This window comes from Rattus norvegicus, chromosome 19, assembly GCF_021556685.1.
Source record: "Rattus norvegicus strain SHRSP/BbbUtx chromosome 19, alternate assembly SHRSP_T2T, whole genome shotgun sequence".
NCBI lineage: Eukaryota > Metazoa > Chordata > Mammalia > Rodentia > Muridae > Rattus > Rattus norvegicus.
Window position 1 is genome coordinate 70625082 of NC_141552.1, and position 27076 is coordinate 70652157.

At 43.8% G+C, this 27076-nt stretch overlaps 1 protein-coding gene across 30 annotated transcripts in view; it reads left to right on the forward strand.

Annotated features, from left to right (window-relative positions):
• Pard3 (par-3 family cell polarity regulator) overlaps positions 1 to 27076 on the forward strand; it is a 549750-nt gene that overhangs the window by 246268 nt on the left and 276406 nt on the right. For all 30 annotated transcript variants that reach the window (XM_087595246.1, XM_087595248.1, XM_087595247.1 and 27 more), the window contains one exon: positions 13417 to 13548. In XM_087595246.1, the coding sequence (XP_087451372.1) occupies positions 13417 to 13548 (132 nt within the window). The remainder of the gene's footprint in view (positions 1 to 13416; positions 13549 to 27076) is intronic.

The following is a 27076-nucleotide window of genomic DNA, read 5'->3' on the forward strand; positions in this document are numbered from 1 at the left end:
GTTCAGTGGGTAAGACCACACTGCCACAGTGTGGTGTGAAAGCAGAGGTCTCCCACGGGATATTGACACATCCATGAGTCATTTACCTCCTCCCTCAGAAATTAAACAGCAGTAGATTTAGCATGAAACTGCACATTGGCAAATTTCCAAGAAAAATCCTTATCCAATTAGTGGAGGGGGAAGAGAGGTGTGATAAAAACACCTCACTCTGTTGTCTATGGCTTTTTAAGTAATTTATTGACTTTTCAGAGAGAGATGGGTGGGGAGGCAGGCTTTTGAATGTTTTTTCTACCTCTTAGCTTTCTTATTTCCGTTCAGTGGCCATGCCGGGTATTTTCTTAAGACCACCTGACACATAATAGCCACTTGGAAAGGGGGTTTCTAACTTAGGCCTCGACTATCTCCTCTTCTTTGAGAAATGGGAACTCTTTCTCCAAAGAGAGAGAGAGAGGGAGAGAGAGAGAGAGAGAGAGAGAGAGAGAGAGAGAGAGAGAGACAGAGAGAGAGAGAGAGAGAGACAGAGACAGAGACACAGAGAGACACAGAGAGAGACACAGAGACACAGAGACAGAGCAGAGACAGATAGACAGACAGACTGATTTTTGTGAAATCATAGCAGAACAGAATCTAGAACATATATTTACCTTTGTGGCATTTATCTTCTTTTCATATTTGGATAATACACTTAATCATTTCCTAGTTAAATTTAACTTATTAGCTCAGCCTCTGGCCAATGAGAGATCCTGTGGACAGTGCCTGAGGCAAGGACAAGACAGACAAGGTTGTCCTCTGGCCTCTGCCCTTGCGAACCTGCATATATTCAAGTCCATTCCTCCTCAACGAGCATGAGTAGGCACGCACTGTACACACACATATAGAGCATCATATCCTAGCACCCTTGAGCAGATGGCTGTGAAGAAGAAATGGTGCCTTAGTTATCTGTGAGCTAAGTTTAGGGACAGGTGCTGCTGTAGTAATCCCCAAACCACCTCACCCTTACCTCCACCACAGCTTTAAAGGAGGTCCTGCTCGGACCCAGACCTTAGGCTGCTGTTTTCAACACTTCTGATGTTTATTCCTGTTGGAGAGTTCTATATCCATGAGTTCCCCTCTGTTTTATGTATTAGGGGACTTTAGATTCAACTCTGTGCCACTTGGAGCTTTTAATTAGTGATGGTTGTAGTCATCAGGACAATAGCCTGACTCCAAGTGCTAAGCTCACCTGATCCCACCGTCAGTCCTATTTCATCTGACTCCCTCCCTGCTACGTTTAGGATATAACCGTACTTTAAACCACAAGGTTTGTGCTTAAACTTATGAAATTTAAAGGTGCTCTGGGATATGATACTTTACCATATATAAGGAAAAATCCGGACTGAAGTTGGGATCTTTTACGAATACCCCCAGAGCCACATGAGGCTCAGCGGAAAGCGGGTCAGCTACACCAGCTTTCTTAGAAGCTTGGACCGTGAAATAATACCGAGTACACCATTCTGACTTTAAAATTCTCAGTCTTGGGGTTGGGGATTTAGCTCAGTGGTAGAGCGCTTGCCTAGCATGTGCAAGGCCCTGAGTTCGGTCCCCAGCTCTGAAAAAAAAAAATCTCAGTCTTTATCCACTTACCGGGGTCTTGGCCTTATTTCGTCTTTTAAAATTGGCTTTTGTGGTAACTGTGGTGATTTACCCTGTAAACTTAACTGTTTTATGTCAGAGTTAGATCCAGCCACTAATAGCCCTGCCAATGAGCACCCTCCATGTGGTTCATCCTGGAGCATCCTTGGTGCTGTTCTGCCGGTTGCCCTTGGAGAAGTGCATTCCCCCTTAGGTTTTAGCAACGTGGGAAGAAAGATGGTCCTCATGTGTACCAGTTAGCTTCACGTTACTCTCACAAGGTAGATGAAGGAGTCAGTTTCTATAGAAATGAAAAACACAAAGGTTTATTTTGGCTCCGACTTCTGAGTGGGGTAGGTCTGAGCATGCGGGAAGGGCTGTGCCTCATGGCGGAACCCCCCAGTAGGTCACACCACTGACTTCATCAGCTAGGAGGCAGAGAGATGTGAGTGGGATGTCTAGTCCCCTCGAATGTCAGTGAGCTAAGCTTCACATAAGACCCCCTTTCTAAACATCCAAGTACTTTCCAGTGGTACCACCTTCAGATCCAGCATTTTAATGATACACTCGTCTTGGATGGGCCTTTGCCCACCTTAGCTTTCTTTCAAAGCACTGTGTGGTGCTCTGAGTGTTACGAGCTACAACTTGTAAGGTAGCCTCTGAACTATTGGTAGCATTGCTTTTCCCATTTTATTGATAAGAAGACAGAGACTTGGTGAATGGCCTAATGGTTGAACATGAAGAAGTTGTAGCCTGAGTTCACTTTTAATACTTTAATCCCAGCATATAAACAGATAAAATAAATTCTGGCCTGTTAACAATGTACCACCTTCTGATAAACTCCGAGGTTTGATAAATGGCCAAATAGCTTTTAAGTTGAATCTTCCCAACTGTAAAATACTTTGTAATTTTTATAAGCAACTTTATTCACTAAAATTAGAACAAGACTGGAAAACTTCAGCAAGTCTGTCATGACCTAATGTTTCTAGTCTTGGTTCACAGTGCTCTAACTTTGTGCTGGAGAGACAGGAGAGGACCCAGTTTCCTTGCTGGCACCAATGTCAGGAATTGACTGCCCTCCGCAGCCCTCCAAGGGAACTCCCATAGATATCCCCCACCCCAACATAGTCATAAATAAATGTAAAAGAGGTGCTAACTTCATTAGTATAATTTCTAATAACCTATTATATCCGCTGATTCCCGCTCCCTTTTGTGCTACTTTTGATGAGTCTCTCCTCTGTGTTCTTAACATTCATATAGTCGTATTGCTTTTGAAAGTGATGCAGTTAGCCTTCTTTTGTCTATGTAAATTACTCAAGACAGCTTACTAAGCTCAAAGTGATTATGTCATTTTACTAGAGCAGTGGCTTTCAACCTCCCTAGCACTCTGACCCTTTGCTACAGTTCCTGTCTTAGTCAGGGTTTTACTGCTGTGAACAGACACCATGACCAAGGCTAGTCTTAACAAAGGACAACATTTAATTGGGGCTGGCTTATAGGTTCAGAGGTTCAGTCCATTATCATCAAGGTGAGAGCATGGCAGCATCCAGGCAGGTATAGTGCAGGAGGAAGGCTGCTAGCAGAATACTCACTTCCAGGTAGCTAGGATGAGGGTCTTAAAGCCCACGCCCACAGTGACACACCCACTCCAACAAGGCCACACCCACTCCAACAAGGTCACACCTCCTAATAGTGCCACCCCCTGAGCCAAGCATATACAAACCATCACAGTTATTCATGTGGTGACCCCCCCAACCATAAAATTATTAAATTGCTTCTTTATAACTGTAATTTTGCTACCGTGATAAATCGTGATCTGTGTTTTCTGATGGTCCATTTGTGACCCACAGGTTGAGAACTGTTGTGCTAAAGTATCTCTCCATGAGTCCAAACTGGTATCACTGTAACTGAATTGAAAAAGTTAGGTGGAACCAAAGAGACACGTTTCTTTATAGGAAACCACACACACACACACACACACACACACACACACACACACACACACACACACACACAAAGCAGTGCACTGTTTTGTTCCCTAAAGGTAGAGTTTACTACCTGCTTGAGCGTGGTTGTTCTTGACAGTTCATTCCCAAAGAACACAGGTGGCAAAACACAATTAGCGATTGAACAGCAGAAGAATGTGGTTAACTTTACCTAAACTCCAAACTCCAGGTTTACATCAGCAATGGCATTCAGATCTCCTATGACCCTGTGAAATGAGAAAATGAGAAGGCCGGGGCTCTCACATCCCTACTCTCCCCCCGGAACTCTCAAAAGGATCCACTCTTCAAACCAAAATTGAGGGTGAAAGGACCTGACCAGGATTCTCAGAGACACTGTCTCCTATTAGAGAAGAGCCTTGTAACTGTGACTTAGGTCCTGGGTTAGATCTTGGTGTAAACAAGACCATGAGAGAAGAAAACAGACGGGAGAGAAGGTAGATTATTAGTACGTTGCCAGTGCTGCCTGGTAGTTTCAGAAATATGGCAGTTTCAAAGAGGATTGGTGTTACAGGAAGCTGGGCAGAGAGCACTTGGGGCTCTTTGTTCCTTCTTTGCGACTTTTTCTATAAATATAAACTTTAAAAAAAAAAACTTTAAAAAGTTTTATGCACGGACAAAGAGTGGAGCAGAGACTGAAGGAAAGGCCATCCAGAGACTGCCCCACCTAGGGATCCATTTCATCTGCAGACACCAAACCCATCGCTATTACTAATGCCATGAAACGCTTGCTGATTGGAGCCTGGTATAGCTGTCCCCTGAGAGGCTCTGCCAGAGCTTGACCAATACAGAGGCAGATGCTTGCAGCCAACCATTGAACCAAGCACAGGGTCCCCAATGGAGGAGTTAGGGGAAGGACTGAAGGAACTGAAGAGGTTTGCTCCATAGGAAGAACAACATAAACCAACCAGACAACCCCCCAACCCCACCCCGAGCTCCCAGGGACTAAACCACCAACCAAAGAGTATACATGGAGGGACCTATGGCTCCAGCTGCATCTGTAGCAGAGGATGGTCTAATCTGGCATCAATGGGAGGGGAGGCCCTTGGTCCTGTGGAGGCTCAATGCCCCAGCATAGGGGAATGCTGGGGCCATGAGGGAGTGGATGGATGGGTGGGGGAGCACTCTCATAGAATCAGGGTGATCGGGGAGGGAGTAGGGGGTTTGTAGAGGGGAAACTGGGAAGGGGATAAGATTTGGAATGTAAATGAATAAAATAACCAGTAAAAATAATTTTAAAAAAGTTCTACTAGATCTTAGTACCATAAGTATCATCTATGTATTTGACTCAGGGATGAGGTTATCAGCCAAGAGAACAGACTGCATATCCCAGAAAGCACCTGGTGTCGCTCGAGCCTGCCATACCCTTCTGTCTCATTCTCTCTGGACATGACGTAGTCTTAAAATTCTTAATCCGATTTTATTGACGACTGATACATGGTTAGAGCTATTCTGTTCTAAGCCTACATTTGAGAAATGCTCGCTGGTTTCAGATGGGCTGAACTGTATGGATGTAAATTCACACTTTTATCTTTAATTTTGTCGAGATATCCAGATGCCATCCTCCGTCTGTTCCTAATTTAGTCGAAGCAAAAGTTTCGGTAGTGGCACGATTTCATCAGAGGGACTCTAGGTTTCCTGTACCCCTTACGTTTTTTATTTTTTATTGTAACTTGGGGAGAGTGCTATCCGCGCCCTGCTCAGAGGACCCACCTTATCTGCCAGAATGGTGCTTAGAGCATCTTTGTCTTTCAGAGGCTCTGCCTCCATTTTTTTCACACCTCCTGCTTCCTGTGGAGAAGTGTAATTCTCAAACGTGCATCTCCAGAAGCAGCTTTTTCGTTTTATGAGCAGCTGTATGCAGGGTCAGTTTATGACTCGGAGAAGCATTTTTAGAAATGTGTCCACGGGCCTGGCTTACCCGAGGAAGCATTTGGAAGCTGAGAGCTGAAGCAAAAACCTGAGGGGATGACAGTGTGGGAGCTTGCGCTAAAATTCCCCCACCTGTTCTGCCAATCCGTCCAGACCTTTTAACCTGAATCTTTTAAGGAAAGAAGCGTTAATACTTTGCTTTGGCAGATTGACGGCATATGGCACAACTACCTCGATTTTGGAATGATTTCTTTAAATCCACATCAGATGAAAAATGTGTAGGTAAATACATCTGAAGACTTGCCGGTGTATGCTTGGCTGATGGTGCGGATGAGGTACCGTGGACCTGGCACCCGCTGTTCACTTCCTCTGGCTGCTTCCTTCCAAGCATGCTGCTTTCTTCCCTTGGCATTGGGTTAAAGGTTTGGAGGCAACATGCAATTTTATTTCTACTATTTGATTAGAGATAGAAACATCTAGAGTTGTGTGTTTATGAAAACGTAAGTGTGGACAGACACTTCTCACCTTCGGGTTCAGAAGTACACAGCACCATAGTGGAATGTTTCTGAGTTGCTTTAGGCCTGCATTTGTTTTCTTAGTTAAGTGGTAGTAATCAAATAATGCTCTCTGTCTTATTGTAGCTCAAAAGGATGAACCATGGAGTTGAGGTGTGGCTCAGTGAAAGAGCACTTGCCAAGCATATGCCAAGACTTAGGTTCTATCTCCAGTAAGACAGCTTTTCTTCCCTGAGAACTTACACGCACGCATGCACACACACACACACACACACACACACACACACACTTTCCCAGGCTCTTCTTGGAGTGGTCTACATTTAATCTGATGTGAAGTACCTTGCTTTGATTTCTCCTTTTACAGTTAGTTGAAAGAGTTGACCTGGGCAGTTGGGCAGTTTATTGTCAGCTTGATACAGGTTAGAATTGTCTTTAAAAAAGGAATCTTAACTGAGAAACTGCTGCCAATAAGATTAGCCTGTAGGGAAGTTTGTAGGGATCTCTCTCTCTCTCTCTCTCTCTCTCTCTCTCTCTCTCCCTCTCCCTCTCCCTCTCCCTCTCCCTCTCCCTCTCCCTCTTTCCTTCCCTCCCTCCCCTTCCCTCTCCTTCCTTCTCTCTCTCTCTCCCCCTCCCTCCTTCCCTTGTTCCCTCCTCCTCCTCTTCCTCCTCCTCCTCCTCCTTCTCTCTCTCTCTCTCTCTCTCTCTCTGTGTGTGTGTGTGTGTGTGTGTGTGTGTGTGTGTGTGTGTGTGTGTGTGTATGATTAATGATTGATGTGGTATGGTACTGTGTGCATCGACACCCCTGGGGAGATGGTTCTGGATGGCTTAAGAAAACAGGCTGAGGAAGCCACAAGGAACCAGCTAGTAAGTGGCTCTCCTCAGTGGTTTCTCCTTTAGTTCCTACCTCCAGGTTCCTGCCCCTCAGTGATAGACTGTTTACTTGGAAGTATAAAGCGAAATGAACCCTTTTCTCCCCAGCCTTAGAAGCCTAACTAAGATGGCTATGTGGTTAAAATAGTAATCCAGCTTTCTCCAGTGTGACGTTGGCAGATTGTCTAATGCTACCAATCCAGGGAAGTTAAGTGCCCACGTGGCTTCCTTTGAAAGACCTTGAAATGAGACTACGGAAGCTTTTGTTATCACTGGCTGTTCTATAGTTCCGTTCTGTAGTATATCAGAAGTCAGGAGAAAGCACTTTTGTAACTCAGAAAAAAAAAAGTAAATTCCCCTTTCAGGTTGTCCTTCTCACTGCCTTTGGTGTGTTTTCCAAGAGAAAGAAGAGCTTCTCACTTGCCTGTGGGAAAAGGTTCTCGTCATAAGACACAGTTTTCCAGCAGATACTTTACTGTGGATTTCTGAAGACTAGATAGTATATGCTGGTGTCCAGCCATCACTACCATAAATATAGTTTGTCGGTAGAGGCTGCATCATTGTTTTGCTGAACTTGTGTATAAAAAACCTAGGGAGGGGCCTGGAGAGACGGATTGGTGATTAAGAGCATTGAGTGTTCTTCCAGAGGTCCTGAGTTCAATTCCCAGCAACCACATGGGGGCTCATGACCATTTGTAATGGAATCTGATGCCCTTTTCTGGTACTCTTATACAATAAATAAATAATTCCTTAAAAAACAAAACAAAACAGGAGGTTTGGATATAGGAATTGTTGGATGTCACGTGCTTACTATGTGCTTACATGTGCTTAACTATAAGTAGTTGAAGAAAGAGGTGGGCCTTCTCCTTATTCAGAAACCCTTGAGGAATAAATGGAGTGTGGTGGTAGATTCCCCAGGGGAACTGCCTGTTGGTCCACATTTTGTTGAGCACGTCCTATAACTTGTCTGGTTTGTTTGTTCCTCTAGATAGATGAGGGTTAAGTTGGATGGTATCCTTTCCAGCTTCAAAACTGTGTGAAGCCGAGGGGCAGAGCCCTACCTCCCACGTAAAAGCCCAGAGTTGAACCTTAGCACTGAAAAACAAAAACTGCATAAGAAAATTCCCTGGCATTCTGGTCTGCTGAAGAAAATGAGGAACACTTGGGGAAGTTGCTCCAAACATAAGAGCCTAAGAGTCTAGGTGTTTGCCACTGGTTATTCAGGTCTGCTCTCTGATTCGGTCTGTTGGCTCTGGGACACCTAAGGAACCTGTACCATTAGTTCTCTTCATGAGTCTGTAGCTCTGCTCCGCCCTCTTTGTATAGGAGCCATCCATGTTCTAGCCCATGCCGATATGTGTTCCTGGAGGTCTGAGAGGAACACTGTCACTAACTACTGACCAGAAAACTAAATTATGGGTAAGAAGGCTGCACTTCAACATCCCCATGGGCGTGGGATAAGCCATGTCAACACAGACAGAGCACTCATCTTGCCCTGGAGTTAGTTGCTCAAGCTCAAGCCGGTTAGCCCTGAGGTGGTAAATTCAATACAGAAGGACGAATCCCTGACGCATTGCATGAATTCTCTTCTTCCATGAGTGCGCCAGTTGGGGCTCTCTAGAGGGGCAGAAGTGATGGAATGGTTACTTATCGCAAAGGCCACTTGTTAGATTGTCCTACATGATTCCAACAGTGGCCATCGGAGAACCCGGTAACTGTCCAGTCCGTGAAGTTGGACGTCTCAGCTGTCCTGATCTAACCCTTAGGGCTGGAAGGTTCTTAGGAAGCTGCTAGTCTTGATGCTGGAGAGCAATGGTAACAGCTGCCAGGGAGTTGATGCAAGCATTGAAGGCTGCAGGCAGGCACCTTGATCTCCCCTCAGATCTCCTGGTAGCTGGGCTTCTGCTGCAACATGATGCCGACTCTCGGGGCACTCGTGGAAACGAAGTGAAGTTTGTGTTTGATTCCCACCGCCCGAGTTGCCTCAAGTGTATGCAGATACCCCTCAAATCTGGATGGTGGTGGTGGTGTCTAAAACACCAGCCCTAAACATTTTGCAAAAGGAATATTAAACCCATGTTGTACTTGGCCACCATTTTCCTTATTTCTAACTGTTTTAGTGAGGGTATAATTGATCTATGCTGATAGCAACTACTAGACTGTCTGCCCTTATTTACAAGGTAGCTGTTGAGCCTTCTCATGACAGGTAAGCCAGGCCCATAGTCTCTGGCTGAATATCCTAAAAATATTTTTCGTTGCTCTTTGGAGTCATTCCTGGAGGAAAAGATAATCTGAGGTTGCTGAGATGGCTCAGTGTGTAAAGGATGACACACCGAATATGGCTGTCCCTAGGACACATAGGATAGAAAGCAAAAACTGAGCCCTTCAAGTTGTTCTTTTTCTTCCATACACATATGCTCTTGCCTGAATGAATAAATGTACTGGAAGAGGCGGAGGGGAGGGGGAGGGAGAGGAAAGGGGAAAGGAGGGGGAGGGAGAGGAAGAGAAAGAGGAAAAGGAAGAGGAGGAGGAGGAAAAGGAGGAGGAGGAAGAAAAGGAAGAGGAAGAAGAGGAAAAGGAGGAAGAGGAAGAGGAAAAGGAGGAGGAAGAGGAAGATGAAAAGGAGGAGGAAGAAGAGGAGGAAAAGGAGGAGGAAGAAGAGGAGGAAAAGGAGGAGGAAGAAGAGGAAAAGGAGGAGGAGAAAGGGGAAGAGGAAGAGGAAGAAGAAAAGGAAGAGGAGGAAGAGGAAAAGGAGGAGGAAGAGGAAAAGGAGGAAGAGAAAAAAGAGGAAGGGGAGGGGGAGAGGGAGAAGAAAGGAGGAGGAAGGGGAGGAAGTAGTAGTAGTAGTAGTAGTTGATGATGTTGAAATGCAAAATTGAATTATTCTAAAGTCACAAATTTTGGGTTGAAAAAAGAAAACTGTGATTTTTAAAGTCTTAATGTCACAGGGAGCCCTTGGGATCATGTGATACGTGGGATGGGAATGTGAAGATTTTATGTATTGAGTATTTTGTATTTTACAATATTGTGAGACTTGGTGATTTAAAAAAAAATATGTCAGGGGTTTCTGCTCAGAAACTGCACAGATTGTAACTGGCTTTCCTGTGCTGATAACAGAAGGGCCCCTCACCTCCATGGTCATCGTGAACAATCTGCATGTTCACAGCATTGTGGGTAAGGTGGATTGCCAGGTTTCTGAGCTAAAGCTGCTGTCAGGAAGTGGATGGTGTTGTGGAATTTCCTCCTGTTGGATTATGGTTGGCTTCAGGGGAAATATAGCAAAATACCCTCCCTGCTTCCCTGGAAGAGGTATATCCCACAAGCAGCCTGCCAGGGAGCTGAAAGTTAATATGCATTTCCCAGGCCAGGGGTTTTCCACACTTGCTGATGCCACTGAAACATTTATGACAGGAGAGAGAGTCCCCGATTACAGCTGCCACACCTGCTTCTCTGACGAGAGGGACTGGGACCATCCTTCTGAAGACTAGCGACTGTTTGGGACAGCCTCTTATGTGGAAATTTTATATTATTATGTTAAGGAAAGGATAGTCATTGCCCATATTATTTCCCGTATCTTAATCTTTTATATAAAGTCCTAACTTAACTGTAATAAATCATTGTTTGTCATTAGCAAACTCAGTGGTCATTACTGCTTTATGGTTTAATAAATCATTATGATATCTTCACTGTCCATAGATCCATCCATTCATCCATCCATCATTCAACCACCCATCCACCCATCATCCATCCATCTCACTCTACAGCCTCACTGGCCAAGAACACGCTATATAGGTACTCAGGATGACCTCAGATCTGCTGTGATCCTTTTGCCTCAGTCTTGCGTGTACTGGTATTACGGACGTATGCTACCATGCTCAGCACATTTTAATATGATGACAAAAAAATGCCCAAAGGAAAAAATATCTGCTGTTCTTTGAATATTTACCAGTGTATAGAATTTTTCTATTACTTTGATCATGGGGTGAAATAGATTTAAAGGGACGTTTTCTAGTTTATGATGAACTTTTTGTGGGGTTCTATAAAAATATGGAGCAAGGAAGATTTGATAGCTTAGCTTTCCTCTCTTTAAGGTTGGACCGTAATATCGAAAATACTTCTGTGTTTCCATTTATTGATTGATGGATTGTATGAGTGCTTTGCTGTGTGCACACCTGCATGTCAGAAAGAGAACAGCAGGTACCCTTAGAGGTGGTCTTGAGCCACCACATGGTTGCTGGGAATTGAACTCAGGACCTCTGGAAGAGCAGTCCATGCTCTTAATCGATGAGCCATCTCTCCAGCCCTGGAAATATTTGATTGGAAGTTTTCACATTTTTGTAGTTAGAATCTACAAGTGAGTGTACATGATCTGGCATAGATAAGGTTAAGATAACCATATTTTAGAATATCATCCCCAAATGTGTTTCCAATGAAAATAGAGTGTACTACACATACTTCCATGGGTAATCATGATCAACGACATGTTGCAATATGAATGCAAAAGCATGTCATATTTGATGTTTCCTCATATCCTCTCTTTGTCAACCCAGAATACACTTCCGGGATGTTGCTTCTATGTGTACTCAGCCCCAACTTTAGGTGAGGTTACTGTAGAAGACTTGTCTAAGATGTTAGAGCGTGTGTGATGTTAACACAATGAAGGATATGTTTCATGGGGACTAAACTATATTTTCAGCCTTCCTTACTCTCCTGGCGATGGTTTAAGGGTGCTATAATCTGCAGGTCTTGATACATGCATTACGCACGGATTCGCCGTTGACTTGGTGAATTAGGAACACTTTTACTGTGGGAAGGTAAAGGTTCTACTTTTCTTATCTATCAGCTCCTCAGAGTTCACTGCACACATGCAAGTTGCAGAATTTTTCAGACACAATAAAAAAAGGGGGGCGGGGCTGTCAGTAGTGCCCTGTGTTGTATGAGTTATGTCATAATCGAGTTAAGTGGAGAATTGATCCACCATTTTTAGATGTAATTACAAGAAATCACATTTGCCTTGGGCATTGTATGTAAGCTGTGGGTATACATGAAGCTGAAATGAGTAAATACGTCTTTTAGTAGAATCTGGAGGGAGGCACGGTCCTGACATTTGAGCTGAAGTTTGTCTTAAGACCCTTTACGCAACGCCTTACGCAACTTTGAAACTTACGAGAGAGCTCTCCTCATGTTCCAGGACTCCCCAACCATGTGAAACAGGAAACAGACAAGCTTACTTGCAACACATGGGTTTACCCCTTACACACACACACACACACACACACACACACACACACACACACACACACACACGGGGGAGGGGGATTGAATAAATAATAATAAATATTGCATAGTGTATTTACAGTTATTATAGAGACTGTTATAGTCCTTTCTCACACCACCTGAGTTGAGCTGAGGGTAGCATTTTTTAAAGTGTTCTTAGAAACACTTTACATTTAGTCATTGACCTAGAAATAAAAAAAAAACCCTTCTCTTCCTTATTTCACCTTACGTTTTCCCTTTCTTCTCAGAAAACTGAAATCAATTTCTGCAGCTCAAACCTTAAAACCTGTTGTTACAATGTAGTATTTGAAAGAAGTATTCAGTGCTGCATTGCGTTTGCCACTTCTGTGGTGAATTGAAAACTTAGTGAACAAATCCTCATGTAAAGACGTCGCTTGTCATAACCATGTCAGAATGATCAATATTTGTCTATCATGTATCCAGTATTATGATAGGCTGGCATTTCCTTGATATTTAAGTTAATCTTGACAGCAAGCTTGGGAAGTAATAGAAAAGCCCAAAGAATCTTCAGTCTTTTGCCCAAAACTTCAAGAATATAGAGAAGAAGAAAATGTAGTTTTCTTCTTGTTTTCACCATTTTGATAACTCATTGGGAGTAATCGTAATATAGGGAAAGAATGAAAGAAATTCGTAGGTTGAGAGGGTAACTCTGTATGCATGCTACCTTTTAAATGCACATTTGGCTAGAGATTGATTTGAGTGAGAGCATGAATGCTGCAAGTCCTTGGCCTACTGTGTGCATTCCATGCAGTTTTTCCCATGCTATCCCCTACCGAGTGCACTCTGTGTAGTTTCCTCTACTGTGTGCATATCCCCTACTGTGTGCATTCTGTGTGGCTTCCTCATGCTATCCCCTACTGTGTGTATTCTGTGTGGCTTCCTCATGCTATCCCCTACTGTGTGCATTCTGTGTGGCTTCCTCATGCTATCCCCTACTGTGTGGATTCTGTGTGGCTTCCTCATGCTATCCTCTACTGTGTGTAGTCTCTGTAGCTTCCTAATGCTATTCCCTACTGTGTGGATTCTGTGTGGCTTTCTCATGCTATCCTCATAGAATTTCCCTATCCTGGCATTTACCAGAATTTCTGAGGTCCAACTTCATTCTACTATTCTGTATAGACTTGGAAAAATATTCCAAATATGTAGACTAATCTTCCTTGACTTCAGAAAACCCAAATAGGTCATTATTTTGTGAGGTCCATGTATTTCTTTTTATAAAGTTGCCTTTTTGTTTCTTTTTTTAATAGAAAGATGAAAACTACAGGAGCCTCCCACGGGATCCCAGTAGCTGGTCCAACCAGTTCCAGAGAGACAACGCCCGCTCCTCTCTGAGTGCCAGCCACCCAATGGTAGACCGGTGGCTGGAGAAGCAAGAACAGGTAAAGTAGCGTGTCCTCGCTGTGTTGGCTGACAGCCAGCAGTTGGCAACATGTGGTACCTGACATTTTTTTTTATTGCGGTATGCGGAGAAAAAAAATGGCAACCCGGGTCTCTGAAAGGCGATGGTTTAATCACAGAAGTACATCTTTGGTCTCACAAGCGACATCGTTTTTCTTTGTAATTTTGATATAAAAGTTTGCCTTTTATCCAAAGGTGTTGAAATGAGGAGCCACACAGCCTTCTCATTCCTCCTCTGGAGGCTATTTGGAAGGTTCATATGACTTGGTAGGCATCGTATGAAGAAAATGGAGCCCTTCCACCTTGAGCTTAGCATGTCTTCCTCCACAGAGGTTTGACCAATGATCCACTCACTAAATCTGGCACAAACAGGACTACACCCGGAGGAAGACAGTGGGGCTTTCTCATCAACAGTACAACCAGTCACACCTGACTCCACCTACTGGGCCACAAAAAGAAAGCGCAGCAAAAGTCAGATTATGGTTTTCTTGCCGGAAGCAAGCACTGTTGTTCCAGCAGGAGAAAAAGCACAGATTCTAGTTTCCATGCTGGACCTCCCTTCCAGCTGCCCTCCTTTAGTTGTGATTTGCTCAGTTAAATGTTCTCCACGAGTCCTCTGGGTTCAATGCTTGATGTCCCTTCTGTAGCTTACCCTTCTCTCCAGTTTTGCTATTGAAAACACAGTGAGGGGAATTGCATTCAGTGGGTATACAAAATGTAGGGTCCTCTGCTTTGACAACTCGGGGTCACCAGGGTTGGACTGATGTCTGTTTTCCTGTAGAGATGCCTTTGGACTGAGGAGGCCAGCCAGGTTTTAGATTTCATGTTTCTGCTAGGTTTTGTCTTTGCTCATTTCCTACTGAAGAGTTTGTTGCTTATATTCATTCTCTGCTCTCTGTCTTTGTCTGTCTCTGTCTCTCTCTCTGTCTCTGTCTCTCTCTGTCTCTCTCTGTGTCTCTGTCTTGCTCTCTGTCTCTGTCTCTGTCTTTGTCTGTCTCTGTCTCTCTCTCTCTGTCTCTGTCTGTCTCTGTCTCTCTCTGTCTCTCTCTGTCTCTGTCTCTCTGTCTCTGTCTCTCTCTGTCTGTCTCTCTTTCTGTCTCTGTCTTGCTCTCTGTCTCTGTCTGTCTCTCTCTCTGTCTCTGTCTTGCTCTCTGTCTCTGTCTGTCTCTGTCTGTCTCTGTCTGTCTCTGTCTCTCTCTGCTCTCTGTCTTTGTCTGTCTCTGTCTCTCTTTCTGCTCTCTGTCTCTCTGTCTCTCTCTGCTCTCTGTCTCTATCTTGCTCTCTGTCTCTGTCTCTCTGCTCTCTGTCTCTCTGTCTCTCTCTCTGCTCTCTGCTCTCTGTCTCTGTCTCTCTGCTCTCTGTCTCTGTCTTGCTCTCTGTCTCTGTCTCTCTCTATGCCCCCGCCCCCCCCCCCCCCCCCCCCCGCAGTTGTGACCACAGCAGCTTGGCCAAGGGTATGAACAACAGGCATATGTAGCACAAACAAATCCTTTGCTGAAGGCAGATGTCTTGTTCTTTGTGGGGGACTGATCTGCATAACGGAACATGGAGAAGTCTTTCACTCTGTGGGGTTCTTCGTGGATTTTACTTCTACAACATAGCAGAAGTGAAGGACTTCAGAGCCCTGCACTAGGGGTGGGCTGGACTTGAACTCTAGACACGCTGTCTGGCTTTAAGGTGATAAACTCGCCTTGCTCTGAACAGTCTGTCTCAGTCCTAAGGGAGACACTCAGGAGGCTGGGGGCTGAGCATCTTTCAGAAAGCATCCTTTTTAATGTTAATCCTAGGATCTCTTTCCTTTGAGCCTTCTCAGAGGAAGGAGGAGAGACTTATAAAAGTGGCATGGTTTGTTGTGCTTTGAAGTTTCCTCTGAGAAACCAGGAAACCAAAAAGAGCAAGAAACTCCTAGTTTTGACGTCGGGAAGTGTTTTAAGAAGTTGGAAATCTTTTCAGCCATATCATTTTCCTGACTGTGCATAGAGTATTTTTTAACATTGGCAGATAATGGATCATAAGCTGACTTTGTTCCTGTTTCTTTGTGCTTTATTGCAAACGATAAAAATCTACATACCAGTCGGCACAAGCCTTCTAAGTTCTCGACTGCAAGACGTTAGGAACAGAAAGAAGAGAGACCTGAAGGGAATGTAAGCTAATTGGGAGTCTGCCATTTTCATTCCTTGTCTGAAACAGGCCTGAACCCAATTAGCAGAGGCAGGGAGCAGAGCTACACGGTACCTCCAGCCGCCATTTCCGCACTGTGCCAGGAGTGACTGCCCTGACCTTTGGAGAAAAACCTATGTTTTAGGGTTCTTTGCATCAAGGAAAACTTCACCTAATTGGCAGAGTGTGCTGAGAAATAGAAACTTACTTGAATGTTTGGTGAGGATACGATTCTACCGGCTTAGTCCCTTCCCAGCCCTGAAGAAACCCATTACTCAGTGGAATACCTCAAATCTCAATGCCAGGAGTTTAACAAAGCTGTGTCACATGCATGTGTGGGCACATGCCCATGTGTGTTTTAACTTGATGTAGTGAGCTGACAGGTGTCTAAGGAAGGGAGACAGGTGTGGCTCCTGTTTACACAAAGTTAACCACAGTCGCCTTGTCAACAGACCACCTTAAAGTTTTCGGCTCCTCTTCTTCCCAAGTGCTTCCTTGTTTTCTGTGTCTCCTCTGTATTAAAGGGAAGAGGAAGAAGAAAGTCTGATTTTTATGAAGACCTACAACTACCCAGATGACACAAAGAAAAAATAAGTTTCCAGCGCACGATCTTTATTTTGTAATTACAAAATTAGGAAATGGTTCACTCAGAAATCTGATTATAGCAGCTGCGGACTGTCTGGTGAGCTGACTCGTGGGCCATAATATGAAACCATGGAAGCCCTGTGGAGGCTCAGAGTGGAACCGCCACGGTTCTGCTGCGACCGCCATTCCTGGGAACTGAGGCTCCGTTCTGGTGGTGCCAAATGTTGATTGGAAAGATGCAAGTTCCTTGCCACTACATCCAAAAAAAAAATTATATGTACTGTTTTCTATTAAAAAGAAAGAGATTTATTAATACTGTTTCTCGTTTGGCAAAGATTTGCAAAATTTGTGCAGGAGGAAGACGTAATTGCTTCTCTGTAGCGGCACTGAATGCGGAAAGTTAAAACCATCGAGACCGTTTCAAAATTAAATTTAGTCATTATGATAGAATGCTAGACACTCTATTATAGGAGGCATCTATCCTGTTCACAATAACACCAAAAATAAAACCAAAACCAACACTTTAGAAGCGCCGCCTTCTCGCCCCTGCTGCTGTCGTAATGCAAATGATAATAAACGACCGTGCTTACGAGGCAATTTAAAATTGCTTGCTTTAGAATGCGGTGATTGGTAGGCTCCATGTATAGGGATCGTACATTATTTTCCATGATTCCTACATATTTTCTGAGTCTATCCCCAATGTCCTGGGGAGAGCAGGGGTGGAGCGGGGCTCTGATGCGTGCTCCCGCTCAGAACACACACCTTCCTGGGGGAGCCTTCCTGGTCACTGGCCTGGCACTTCATTTCTCCTGAGAGAGAAAAGAATCATTTTTACCCTTTTACATACTTAGCAACACAAGCCCACAGTGAATTTGTGATGTGTGTGTCAGCATTGAAAACCTGCACTTCAGGCAGGCGTGTGTGCACGTGACTCAGCTCGCACGCTGTGTAGGAGCCCTGTAGGTTTCCCCTGTACCTGTACATAGGGGAACTGACGCTGTTCTGTAGCTTTGAGCATCCTGCATGAAGGTTGAGTGATGTCATCCGAGTTTAGTGCAGATTCGGGTCAGTGCTGTGACACTTGTGGGAGGCTGCCACATTCATGGAATCTTGAGTAACCTTTTAGAAAGGGCTGTCTCATGGTAGGGCTGGGACTAGAACTCACGACCTTGCACATGGCAGGCAGGTGCCCTGCTGTTGAGTTACAGCCCAGCCCTGCTGTTACTGCCTTGAATCTCACTTTTCTTCTCTCACACTGTATGCACTATTTGGAAGGCTGAGCTGGCTCACTGCCAGTGTTCAACCTTTCAGAACTGCATTCTTGCCCCAGTGGCATCGTATCAGAATTGGAACACGGCTTAATCTTCTTAAATCATTTTTAGTTTTCTTCTGAAGAATATAATCTGACATGAGAATTAATTTAGTGTTAGTCCTTGTGTCCACTTTTATATCTCCGTGTGTGTGTGTGTGTGTGTGTGTGTGTGTGTGTGTGTGTGTGTGCGTGCGTGCGCGTGCGCTTGTGCATCTTCTGATCCCTCTGCTTGGGACTTGCTAAGCACATGGGGCTCTGTGATCTGATTGAGTTTGGAGGCAGCTGCTGCTCATTGATTTCTGGAACCCTTCAAAGGCTGCTTCTCAGGACTGTTTTCCTTATTATCTATCTTTCTATCTCTATCTGCCCATCTGTCCATCTGTCCATCTATCTGTCTTTATCATCTATCCGTAATCTATCATTGATCTCTTATCTATCATCTCTATATATCATTTATCTATTATCTGTCATCTGTCTACCTATCATCCATCTGTCTGTCTATCACCTGTCTATTATCTGTCATTTATCTGCCTATCTGTGTGTCTGTCCATTCATCCATCTGTCTCTCTACCTATCTACCTATCATCTATTATGTATGTATCTATTAATCATCTACCTATTTATCTGTTATCTATCTACCATCTATCTGTCTATCCATTCATCTGTCTATCTACCCATCTATCATCTATCCATTATCATCTATCTATACCTATATCTATAATCTATCTATAATCTATCATGTATCTATTATCTATCATCTCCATATATCATTTATCCATTATCTATCATCTTTCTCCCTATCTATCTATTATCTATCTATCTATCTATCTATCTATCTATCTATCTATCATCTGTCATCTATCTATCTGTCTCTGGCCATCCATCCGTCTACCCATCTATTTACCTATCACCTATCCATCATCTATCTATCATCTGATCTTCCTGCCTTCATTGCTCTGTGAGGTTACGGGTGTGCACCACCACCAAACCCAACTTAGTGCAGTGTCGGGGACAGAACTCAGGCCTTCGTGCTTACCGGGCAAGCACTGTACCAACTGAGCCATGCCCCTCAGCCTGTTTTGTTCTTTTTACTGGCCTCCATTGCTATCTTCTGCTGCTTCTCTGATTGATGGAGCTGAAAGCCTGCAGGGAGCCAGGAGGTGAGTCAGAAATTCTGAGCAGAGAAACAGTCAGGTGGTGTATGGAGTGACATTTGCGTAATCTTAGAGTTCACTGATTTTCTTGCCCGTGAATACACTGTTACAGTCGGCCCTGCAGATCTTGCAGGCTGGATAATGACGCATTATTTTTATAAATCTTCGACCTTCAGATGCTTTTTCTGTGCTCACTGCAACCAGCCTTAAAGCCCTTTGTTGGAGCTTTGTGCTAGGAAGATGAGGAAAGATGGGTCTGGCTCTGACAAGTAGCACAGTTCACACCTCTGATTCTCACCCTTTTTAATATTCGCTGTTTATTTCCGTGTTTTAGGAGCGGTAGAACTACTATTCGTTTTGGGAATACTAGTTAGAAAGTTAATCAGCATTTTTATCTTACAGTATATTCTTCCGGATGCCTATTTCTGATACCCTGCCTGGAGAATACCAATCATTTAAAAGGCATTTTTAATTTTTTTAAATTTTGGGTAGAGATTTTTTTTTTTTTTTTTTTTTTTTTGGTGGTTGTTGTATTTGTTTAATCAATTCCCATGTAGGCTTTCCCTACCACAGTCAACTTGGAACAGTCCTGAAAATGTTGATTTTTTTTAAGTGTTCAAATGATTCATTCACTAGTTTTGGCTTTTGTCACCTGAGTGGCCTGTGATATTTCTTTGATGGTTCTGTGTTGATGAGGGACTTTTTTTTACCCTGCCACTTTTTCTGATGTTCAGGTCTGGGGTGAAACCCCTGTGAATGCTTCTTCTACCAACCCAGTAGTCTCTCCAGCACAAGCTACTTTTTAAGTAGCTGAGAAAATTATATAGGGATTAAAGTATTGGAGAGAAGTGTGTTTTTTATACAACATCCACTGGAAGGTATTGGTGGATTGGAACATTTAAAATTTTTTTTCACACAGCATTATTTGTTGGGATAGAAAATCTCAGCTGGAGTCCGGACAAACTACACCAGGCCAACATAGTTCCAAGTGGAAAGGTTTAATGTAAGGATTCAACAAGAGAGAGAGAGAAGGGAGAGAGGGAGAGAGAGAGAGAGAGGGAGGAAGAGAGAGTGGGGGGAGAGGGAGAGGGAGAGGGAGAGGGAGAGGGGAGAATAGGGATAGGTATAGAGGCTGGCCATGAGCACCTGGAGGAAGGGGGGAGGGGAATAGTGAGAGAAGGGACAAAGGGGGAAGGGGGGAAGAGCAAGAGCAAGAGAGTGAGGAGGGGGCAAGCAGCCCCTTTTATAGTGTCAGGCATACCTGGCTGTTGCAATGCAGCCTCATCCCCTCCTTAGATGTCTTGATTTGCTTGTGGGTGTTCATTCTGCCCCTGTTCCCCTAAAGACACAATGACCTTTGGCATCCCAAGGTCTTCACTTCCCTCCTGCCTGCCGTGTCAGTCATGAGGTTTCTCCCTCTTTGCTCCAGTTTTTCCCTCAGTGGGTATGGTTCTGCTAGAGGCTCTCCTGAGCCTTCCTCACAAGGCTTCCCTCCTTAGAGTACAGAGGCTTAGGTCCTCCTTTGTCCTGTACAGGGTCCCTTGAGAGATCCTTCCCCTCAGGTTGACGTGTCTGTTTCTGCTCACCACCTGCCCCCTGGCCACATTACTGAGGTGAGCTTGCCTTGGCTTCTCCCAGTGTTCATGTAGACGCAGCCCAGACGGGCACCATGCTTTCCCTATCCGTAGCGTCCAGTGGTAGTGAAGATGATGACTAAGACTAAGCCACCACAGACATGTAGATTTTATTCGAGATGTGTGAGGCTATACCGTTGATAGTTCTTGACAACTGTGTTTGTTATGTAGCACTGAAGACATGTTACAGAGGAAAGGCCTGGGGGCTGAAAGGAGACGGAAAGTCTGTCCGTGTTCCCACTTTGAAAGTGATGGAGGGCACTGCCTTTCTTATCTAAGTGTTGGCCTGTGTGCTTCCTTGGGGACAGCCTCCTAATTGAACTCGGATGTGAGTGCTAAGCAGTTTGCACCATCAGCTGCCTCTGCTGGTCTCTGTGTGTCCTAATGAGATCTGCTGATTGAGAGCCGGTCTTGTTTAATCCTGGGAGAGCCCAGGAGTATGTCTGAGCTCTGCTGAGCTGCTGTGACCCAGATAAGTGAGGTTCTTAAAGAACATGGGGCGGTAAAGGAAAAGGAAAATCCAAAAATGTTGATGTAAGTCCAAGACACCTGTCAATTCTCTTATCGAGGAAATACTGAGTTAGTCTTCATGTTTATGACTGAAGTGACCTGAGTTTTCTGCCTCCCTTGCAAACGGCGTTTGAACAAAATGTTTGCCCGCATTGGGTGATTTATAAACATCAGAGTTGGGTCTAGCTGTTAACACTGTGTAGTGAAAACACTGTGACTTTTTTTTTTCCTGAGACCTTTTTTCTTTAGATCCAGGGGTTTCTTCATTCTTGTTAGAATGTAAATGCATTGTATTGTCATCTATGGTTCAAGCTATAAAATTTTACCCTTAGAGGCATTTGTTTGCTTTGTTCCCCCTCACTATAAGGACAGTATGTTTTTGTGTATGATTATATAGTTAAATATAGCATAAATTCTGGGCATACCATCAATTTGCTTTGCATAAGACTTAGCCTCTTATGATCATTTTCCTTAGTCAAACCCCCCAAGAAACTAGGTACAGATATTTGATATTAAAAACCGTGTTGTGATTTTGAAATTCCTCTCTGTCTGCCTACTATCTGCCACATTTGTGCAGGTAAGAACATTAAAGGGTACATAAAGGAGTGGTGCCTCTTACTTATTTGAAAGGACAATAATTATCTCCAGGGTGGTCCCAGTAGGTGTAGGCAGGGGTCAGAAGAGGGGTTTATATCACTGGGAATGGAGTTACAGCTGGTTGTGAATGAGCACTGTTAATCACTGAGCCATTTCTCCATACCTGAAAATTATTTTCTTTTTTAAATCTGTTAAATTTTATTTAATGTGTTTGGATGTTTTCCTTGCACAAAGATTATGGGCCATTTGCATGCAGTGTCCAAGGAGGCCAGAAGAGGGCAGCAGAGTCCAGGGAACTGGAGTTAGAGTCCATCCTTGGCTGTCTTGTGGGTCTGGGAATTGAAGCCAGGTCACCCGGAAGAGCAGCCAGAGCTTTTAACTGCTGCGCCACCTTTCCTCCCTTGGAGCTATTTTTCTGATAGAAAGGAAATACTGTTCGTTATGACACTCCACAGAAGTGTCTTAGTTAATCGAATTGATCTGATATGAAAATGATCCTACACTGGTTTTAAGGGATTTGTTGTTTCTGTTTGTTTGTTTGTTTCCTGTTGTCCTGAGTGTCCATTAGACATTTAGCTTATATGCAAGGCCTTCCCTTTCCCTGTGGAATACAGTACGACTTATGGACAGAGTAGGGCTAACACGGACACACGGTTGATATTGTCATTGTGGTGAGATTCCAGGTACCACAGGTTAACTTCAAACTCACCGTGTAGCTGCCCTTGAATGTCTGCTAAAATATCAGTGCCCGTAACATTTTGTTATTTGTTCTTCGCTTGTGTGTGTGTGTGTGTGTGTGTGTGTGTGTGTGTGTGATGCATGTATCTATGTATGTTTGTGTACGATAGGTTTATTTCTCTGTTGTCAGTGAAATGAGTCAATCTGAGCCAGACTAGATTATATTAAAGGCAAGTTTATTGGGAAGCTGCTCCCTGGCCAAGGACTAAGGCCAGGAGAGGGGAAAGAGAAAGAGAGAAAGGGCTTGTGTTCAGGGAGAGAGAGAGAGAGAGAGAGAGAGAGAGAGAGAGAGAGAGAGAGAGAGAGAGAGAGAGAGAGGATGGAGAAGGAGGAGGAGGAGGAAGAGGAAGGGAAAGAAGGAGAGGGAGGGAGAGAGTGAGGAAGGGAGGGAGGTCTGGATTATATACAGAGGAGCTTCTGGGGGGAGGAGCAGCCCAGACCCTGGGCAGAGAAAGTTCAAGGTTGGGGGCAGGGTATGCCAGGTAGGGACTGAGGGATGCTGGGAGAACCTGGAGGCCAGGTTTGCTTTGATAGGTAAAATATACACCTCACTCCCTTGTCCAGCATCCCAAACCAAACAGTATGTATATATTTGTGTAGGTATGTGTGTATATATTTGTATAGGTATGTGTGTATATATTTGTGTAGGTATGTGTGTATATATTTGTGTAGGTATGTGTGTATATATTTGTGTAGGTATGTGTGTATATATTTGTGTAAGTATGTGTGTATATATTTGTGTAGGTATGTGTGTATATATTTGTGTAGGTATGTGTATATATTTGTGTAGGTATGTGTGTATATATTTGTGTAGGTATGTATATATTTGTGTAGGTATGTATATATATATTTGTATAGGTATGTACGTATATATTTGTGTGCTCATGTGTACAGAAGTCAGAGATTGATTCTGTACCTCTGCCTTCCTTCCTTGCATCCCCCCTGCCCCCACTTTATTTTACCCAGGCAGATACTCTTGACTTCACCAAGAGCCTTTGGATCTGGCTAGTCTAGCAAGCCAATTTGTCCAATGCGTGGATCCCCCATCTGCCTCCTGAGTGCTGGCAATGCAGGCAGGTCACCAGGACAGTGTGACTCTCATGTGGGTCTGGAGACTACAGCTGGAGTCTCCACGCTTGTAAGCACTTCACCCGCTGAATCATCTCCCTAGTTCCCCTTTGACTCTTTTTGACTTTTAAACAATCTCCTGCATCTCTGGGTGACCTCACAGTGTATGTGGCATCTTCTAGTCCACCGTTGCCCCTCAAATGTGTTTTAAAGATGCATTTGGATTTTTTTCACAAATGATCATAGCTTGAAGTATCCATAGCTGGAAAGTTGGACATTACTCGTGGGTGTGAAAATGCAAGCATCCCTCCTTCACACATGAAACCACAGTGGGAGTTCCCGTGTGTCCTTTCAAATGGTATCGTGCTTTCAGGAGCAAGTAGAAGGTGGTTTCTGTTGCTGTGTTTGAAACAGGGCCTCGTAGGTAGGTCTGGCTGGTCTTGAACTCACAGAGACCGGCCCTCATCAGCCTCCCAAGTGCTCACTTAGAGAACTCAATACTGTCTGAGACATGTTAAATGCTGAAGATTTGCGTGAATCAAATCAGACTTTTTATGGAAGAATTTTTCAACTTTGTCTTTCAATCCTTCTCATACTTAAATCTCAGACAGTTGACGTTCTTCTCCCTCTGTTAATCTAGAATTGTGATTTCTGTTTGGAAACCTTCTCCCCGTTGCTGTCTGTTTGCATGTTTAAATCACATAGGCTTGACTGATTTTTTTTTTTTTCCCTTTTCTTTTAAACCAGAATGGTTCTGTTTTCTCCTCCCACCTTCTGCCTGCTATTAGGGATCATCTGTTTTGAGTATGACTTGCTGAAGAGTAGATAGAGTTCTGGAGTCCTGGATGGGGCTCTTTTAAAGGCCAACAACTCTTCAGGTGATACTTTTTGAAAGAGATGCAGAGGGCAACTGTGACTGTAACCCAGGGTTTTACACGTGTTGAGAACACAGCCTACGGCTTAGCTACACCCTATATAGGTGTTTTAAGTTAGGTCCTCAGTATTATTTTAGGTACATACATCCTGTGTGAATGAATGAGAACACCTTCGATCCTCCTGTTGTATCTATTGTAGGGTAAGGTGCCGTTTTAATCTATTTTTGTGTTAACAGCTTTTTTTTTCTGGAGACTTTAGAACATGCATTACAGTTCTGTGGAAAGTGCGTGTTTGGAGGAATTAAACATTAAGGACTGACCCCGTCTTCTTGCCAGCCTTGCATTCTGCGCTGTCTTGATGCATAGGTTCTTTGAAAAGGTCTTCTCTCAAGGAAGAGGATGGAATGTTCTTGAGACCTTGAGAATTTTGAGGCAGAGGTAGTAGAGTTGGCGATGTATTCCCTTTGCTACATCCTGTGTGATCCAGACACACACTGCCTTCTCTTACCATTTCATCACTTGCTGGAGAAGTACTAGGCAGTGACAGTCATCTCTCTCTGGAAGGTGACCCAGAGTCTGAGGCAAGAGGATCAGAACTTTGAGGCTACAGCTAGCTACAAAGGGAGATTCTTCCTCATACAAACAGTTCTCTGCCTCTGTGTGGTGTCTGCTTGGGGCTGGCACTTTGTTCTGGTTTTGGTCCTGTAATCTGTTCTGTTGGGTGTGGGCACCATCCTCTGGATTTGGATTCACCACCTTGTCAGCTTCACTTGAACCAGCCCTGGCTCCACATTCCCTTGACCTTGGGTCCTCTGGCAGTTAAAAAACGAGATAAAACAAACCCCCAAACTAGCTGGGTTTTTTTTTTTTTTCTTAAACTTTCCTTTCTGACACTGTCTCCACCCTCCCCTTCCTAAAGCCAAGCACCTAGAAATGGCTTTTCTATCACGGCCCTTTGGTGACTTTGATGAAGGCAGGTCCCCATGCATTCCACTCACCCTTTTCCTTTGTTTGTTTGGCTTTTGAGGGAAGCACTGGGCCTCTTTCCAGTACCCTGACGTGTCAGCCCAACCAAGCTTTTATTAAATACATTTGTTATTGTTGAGGAATGTCTGTTTATAATTTGTATTTCTGAAAGTATTCTTCCTTTTAAACATTTTGTAGCCAGCGTTTTGATAAAAAAAAAGTCTTGTTACAAAGATAGTATGTATTTTCTTACTTTAAATATGTAACTTTATAAGAATCTCTTCTAGCTTAAATTATAGACAGTTTGAGGGGAGAGAGGAATGCTAGTTTGATTCTATCAGTAAGAAGTTAGGCTTTTGGACTTATTCATATTGTAAGTCCCTAAAGGGACTAATTTTCCTGAGAACTTTGGATGTTAATCATAAACAGGCCCAGTTTAGTAATACTTAAAACCTTTTGGCTGGGACTTTGGTATTAATGTCCTGAGCTTTGAGAAAGAGAAACACATTTTTTATGGCTTGGCCAAAAATAACAGATCTCTATTCAAATAAAAATATTGTATTTATTATTTTTAAGAGGTCCACCCCACTAGGCAATGTGTTATACTCTTTTTCGCTAATTTAGATGTCTAATATTGGACAACTGACAGTCAATATGATTTTCTGTCTTAATACAATTACTTTTTGAAGTAAGAAGTCCTTCCTTTTAACTTAGGAATGATGTTGGATAATACTTTACTGTTAATCTTAATTTCTTTTGTTGGATGTTTAGAATGGTATTGTGTACAGTGTTTGCATTAAAATGAACATGTTTTGTTCTGATGTGCTGGAAACTTAACTGAAGTCTCTGTCTGCCCAAGACAAAGAAATGAAGAAATGCATACAAATGATGTATTACCAAGGGCCTTTGTTCTAGAGCAAAGTACTTGAACAGGAGTGCTGTGTGTGTGTGTGTGTAAGGCTGAGGGGGTGGGGGATTGGGGGGAGAAGAAGCTCAGGAGTGGAACGTGTTCAAGATTCCCTGTTTACTTCTTGGGCTTCTTTTCAAAGGCCAGGAAGAGGAGGGGCTGTTTGCTAGGCTCAGTATGGGTCCATTCTTGTTTTAATTGACAGTCTTAGATTCTATAAGCTTTTATAACTGTACATGTCCTTTCCCAAGATACATCTGACTTTAATCATAGATATGTCTAGTCAGGCTTAAGATAGTAAGTAGAGGATTTTCCCTACTTGAATGGACACAGTTCACCTTACTGGCCATGCACATAAAAGCAGTCCAGATTGGAATAGCACGGTGCTTCTAGTTCCAGTTCTAGGATGTATTTGGCTACAAAAAGATAGGAGAAGGTTGCTAGGGAGCTATGAGGAGCTGTTTGGGTAGAGTGATAGTTTCTTTGTTTAGAGTGGGGTCTGTGTTGCTCCATGCAGGTAGCTGAGAAGTGGGTGAAGGGGTCCTCAGTGGTTAAGCTATTCCTACAACCAGGTGCGTCAAACCAGCAAGTTGACTCTTAGGCATTCTCTTTGTCTTTCTGGTGGTTCATTCCTGGACTTGTTTGGCTATCTGGCAGAAACCCCCTTCTGCTTTGCCTCCAGGAGTCCAGCCTGCCTCAGGGAGTTCTCTGGCTAGCTTCTCTTTTGCTTACCTTTCTTCTTCCGTTCCTTCAGCATCACGAGGAGTCCTAATTACTAGGCAGCCACTTAGATTCAACACCAATGAATTCAACACCATCCTCCTAAGCTGGTGGCTGGGAGGTAGTCTTCAACAAGAAGAGTGATGCTTGCCAAAGGCTGTTTACCATGCCCTGGCTTTCTAGAGAGCTGCTCACCACACACCAGACTCTGTGTGCAGTTGCTCCCTTACCTGGGGAGCCAGGTGCGCCTTCTTTAAGGTTCTGCGCTTCTGATAGACAACCA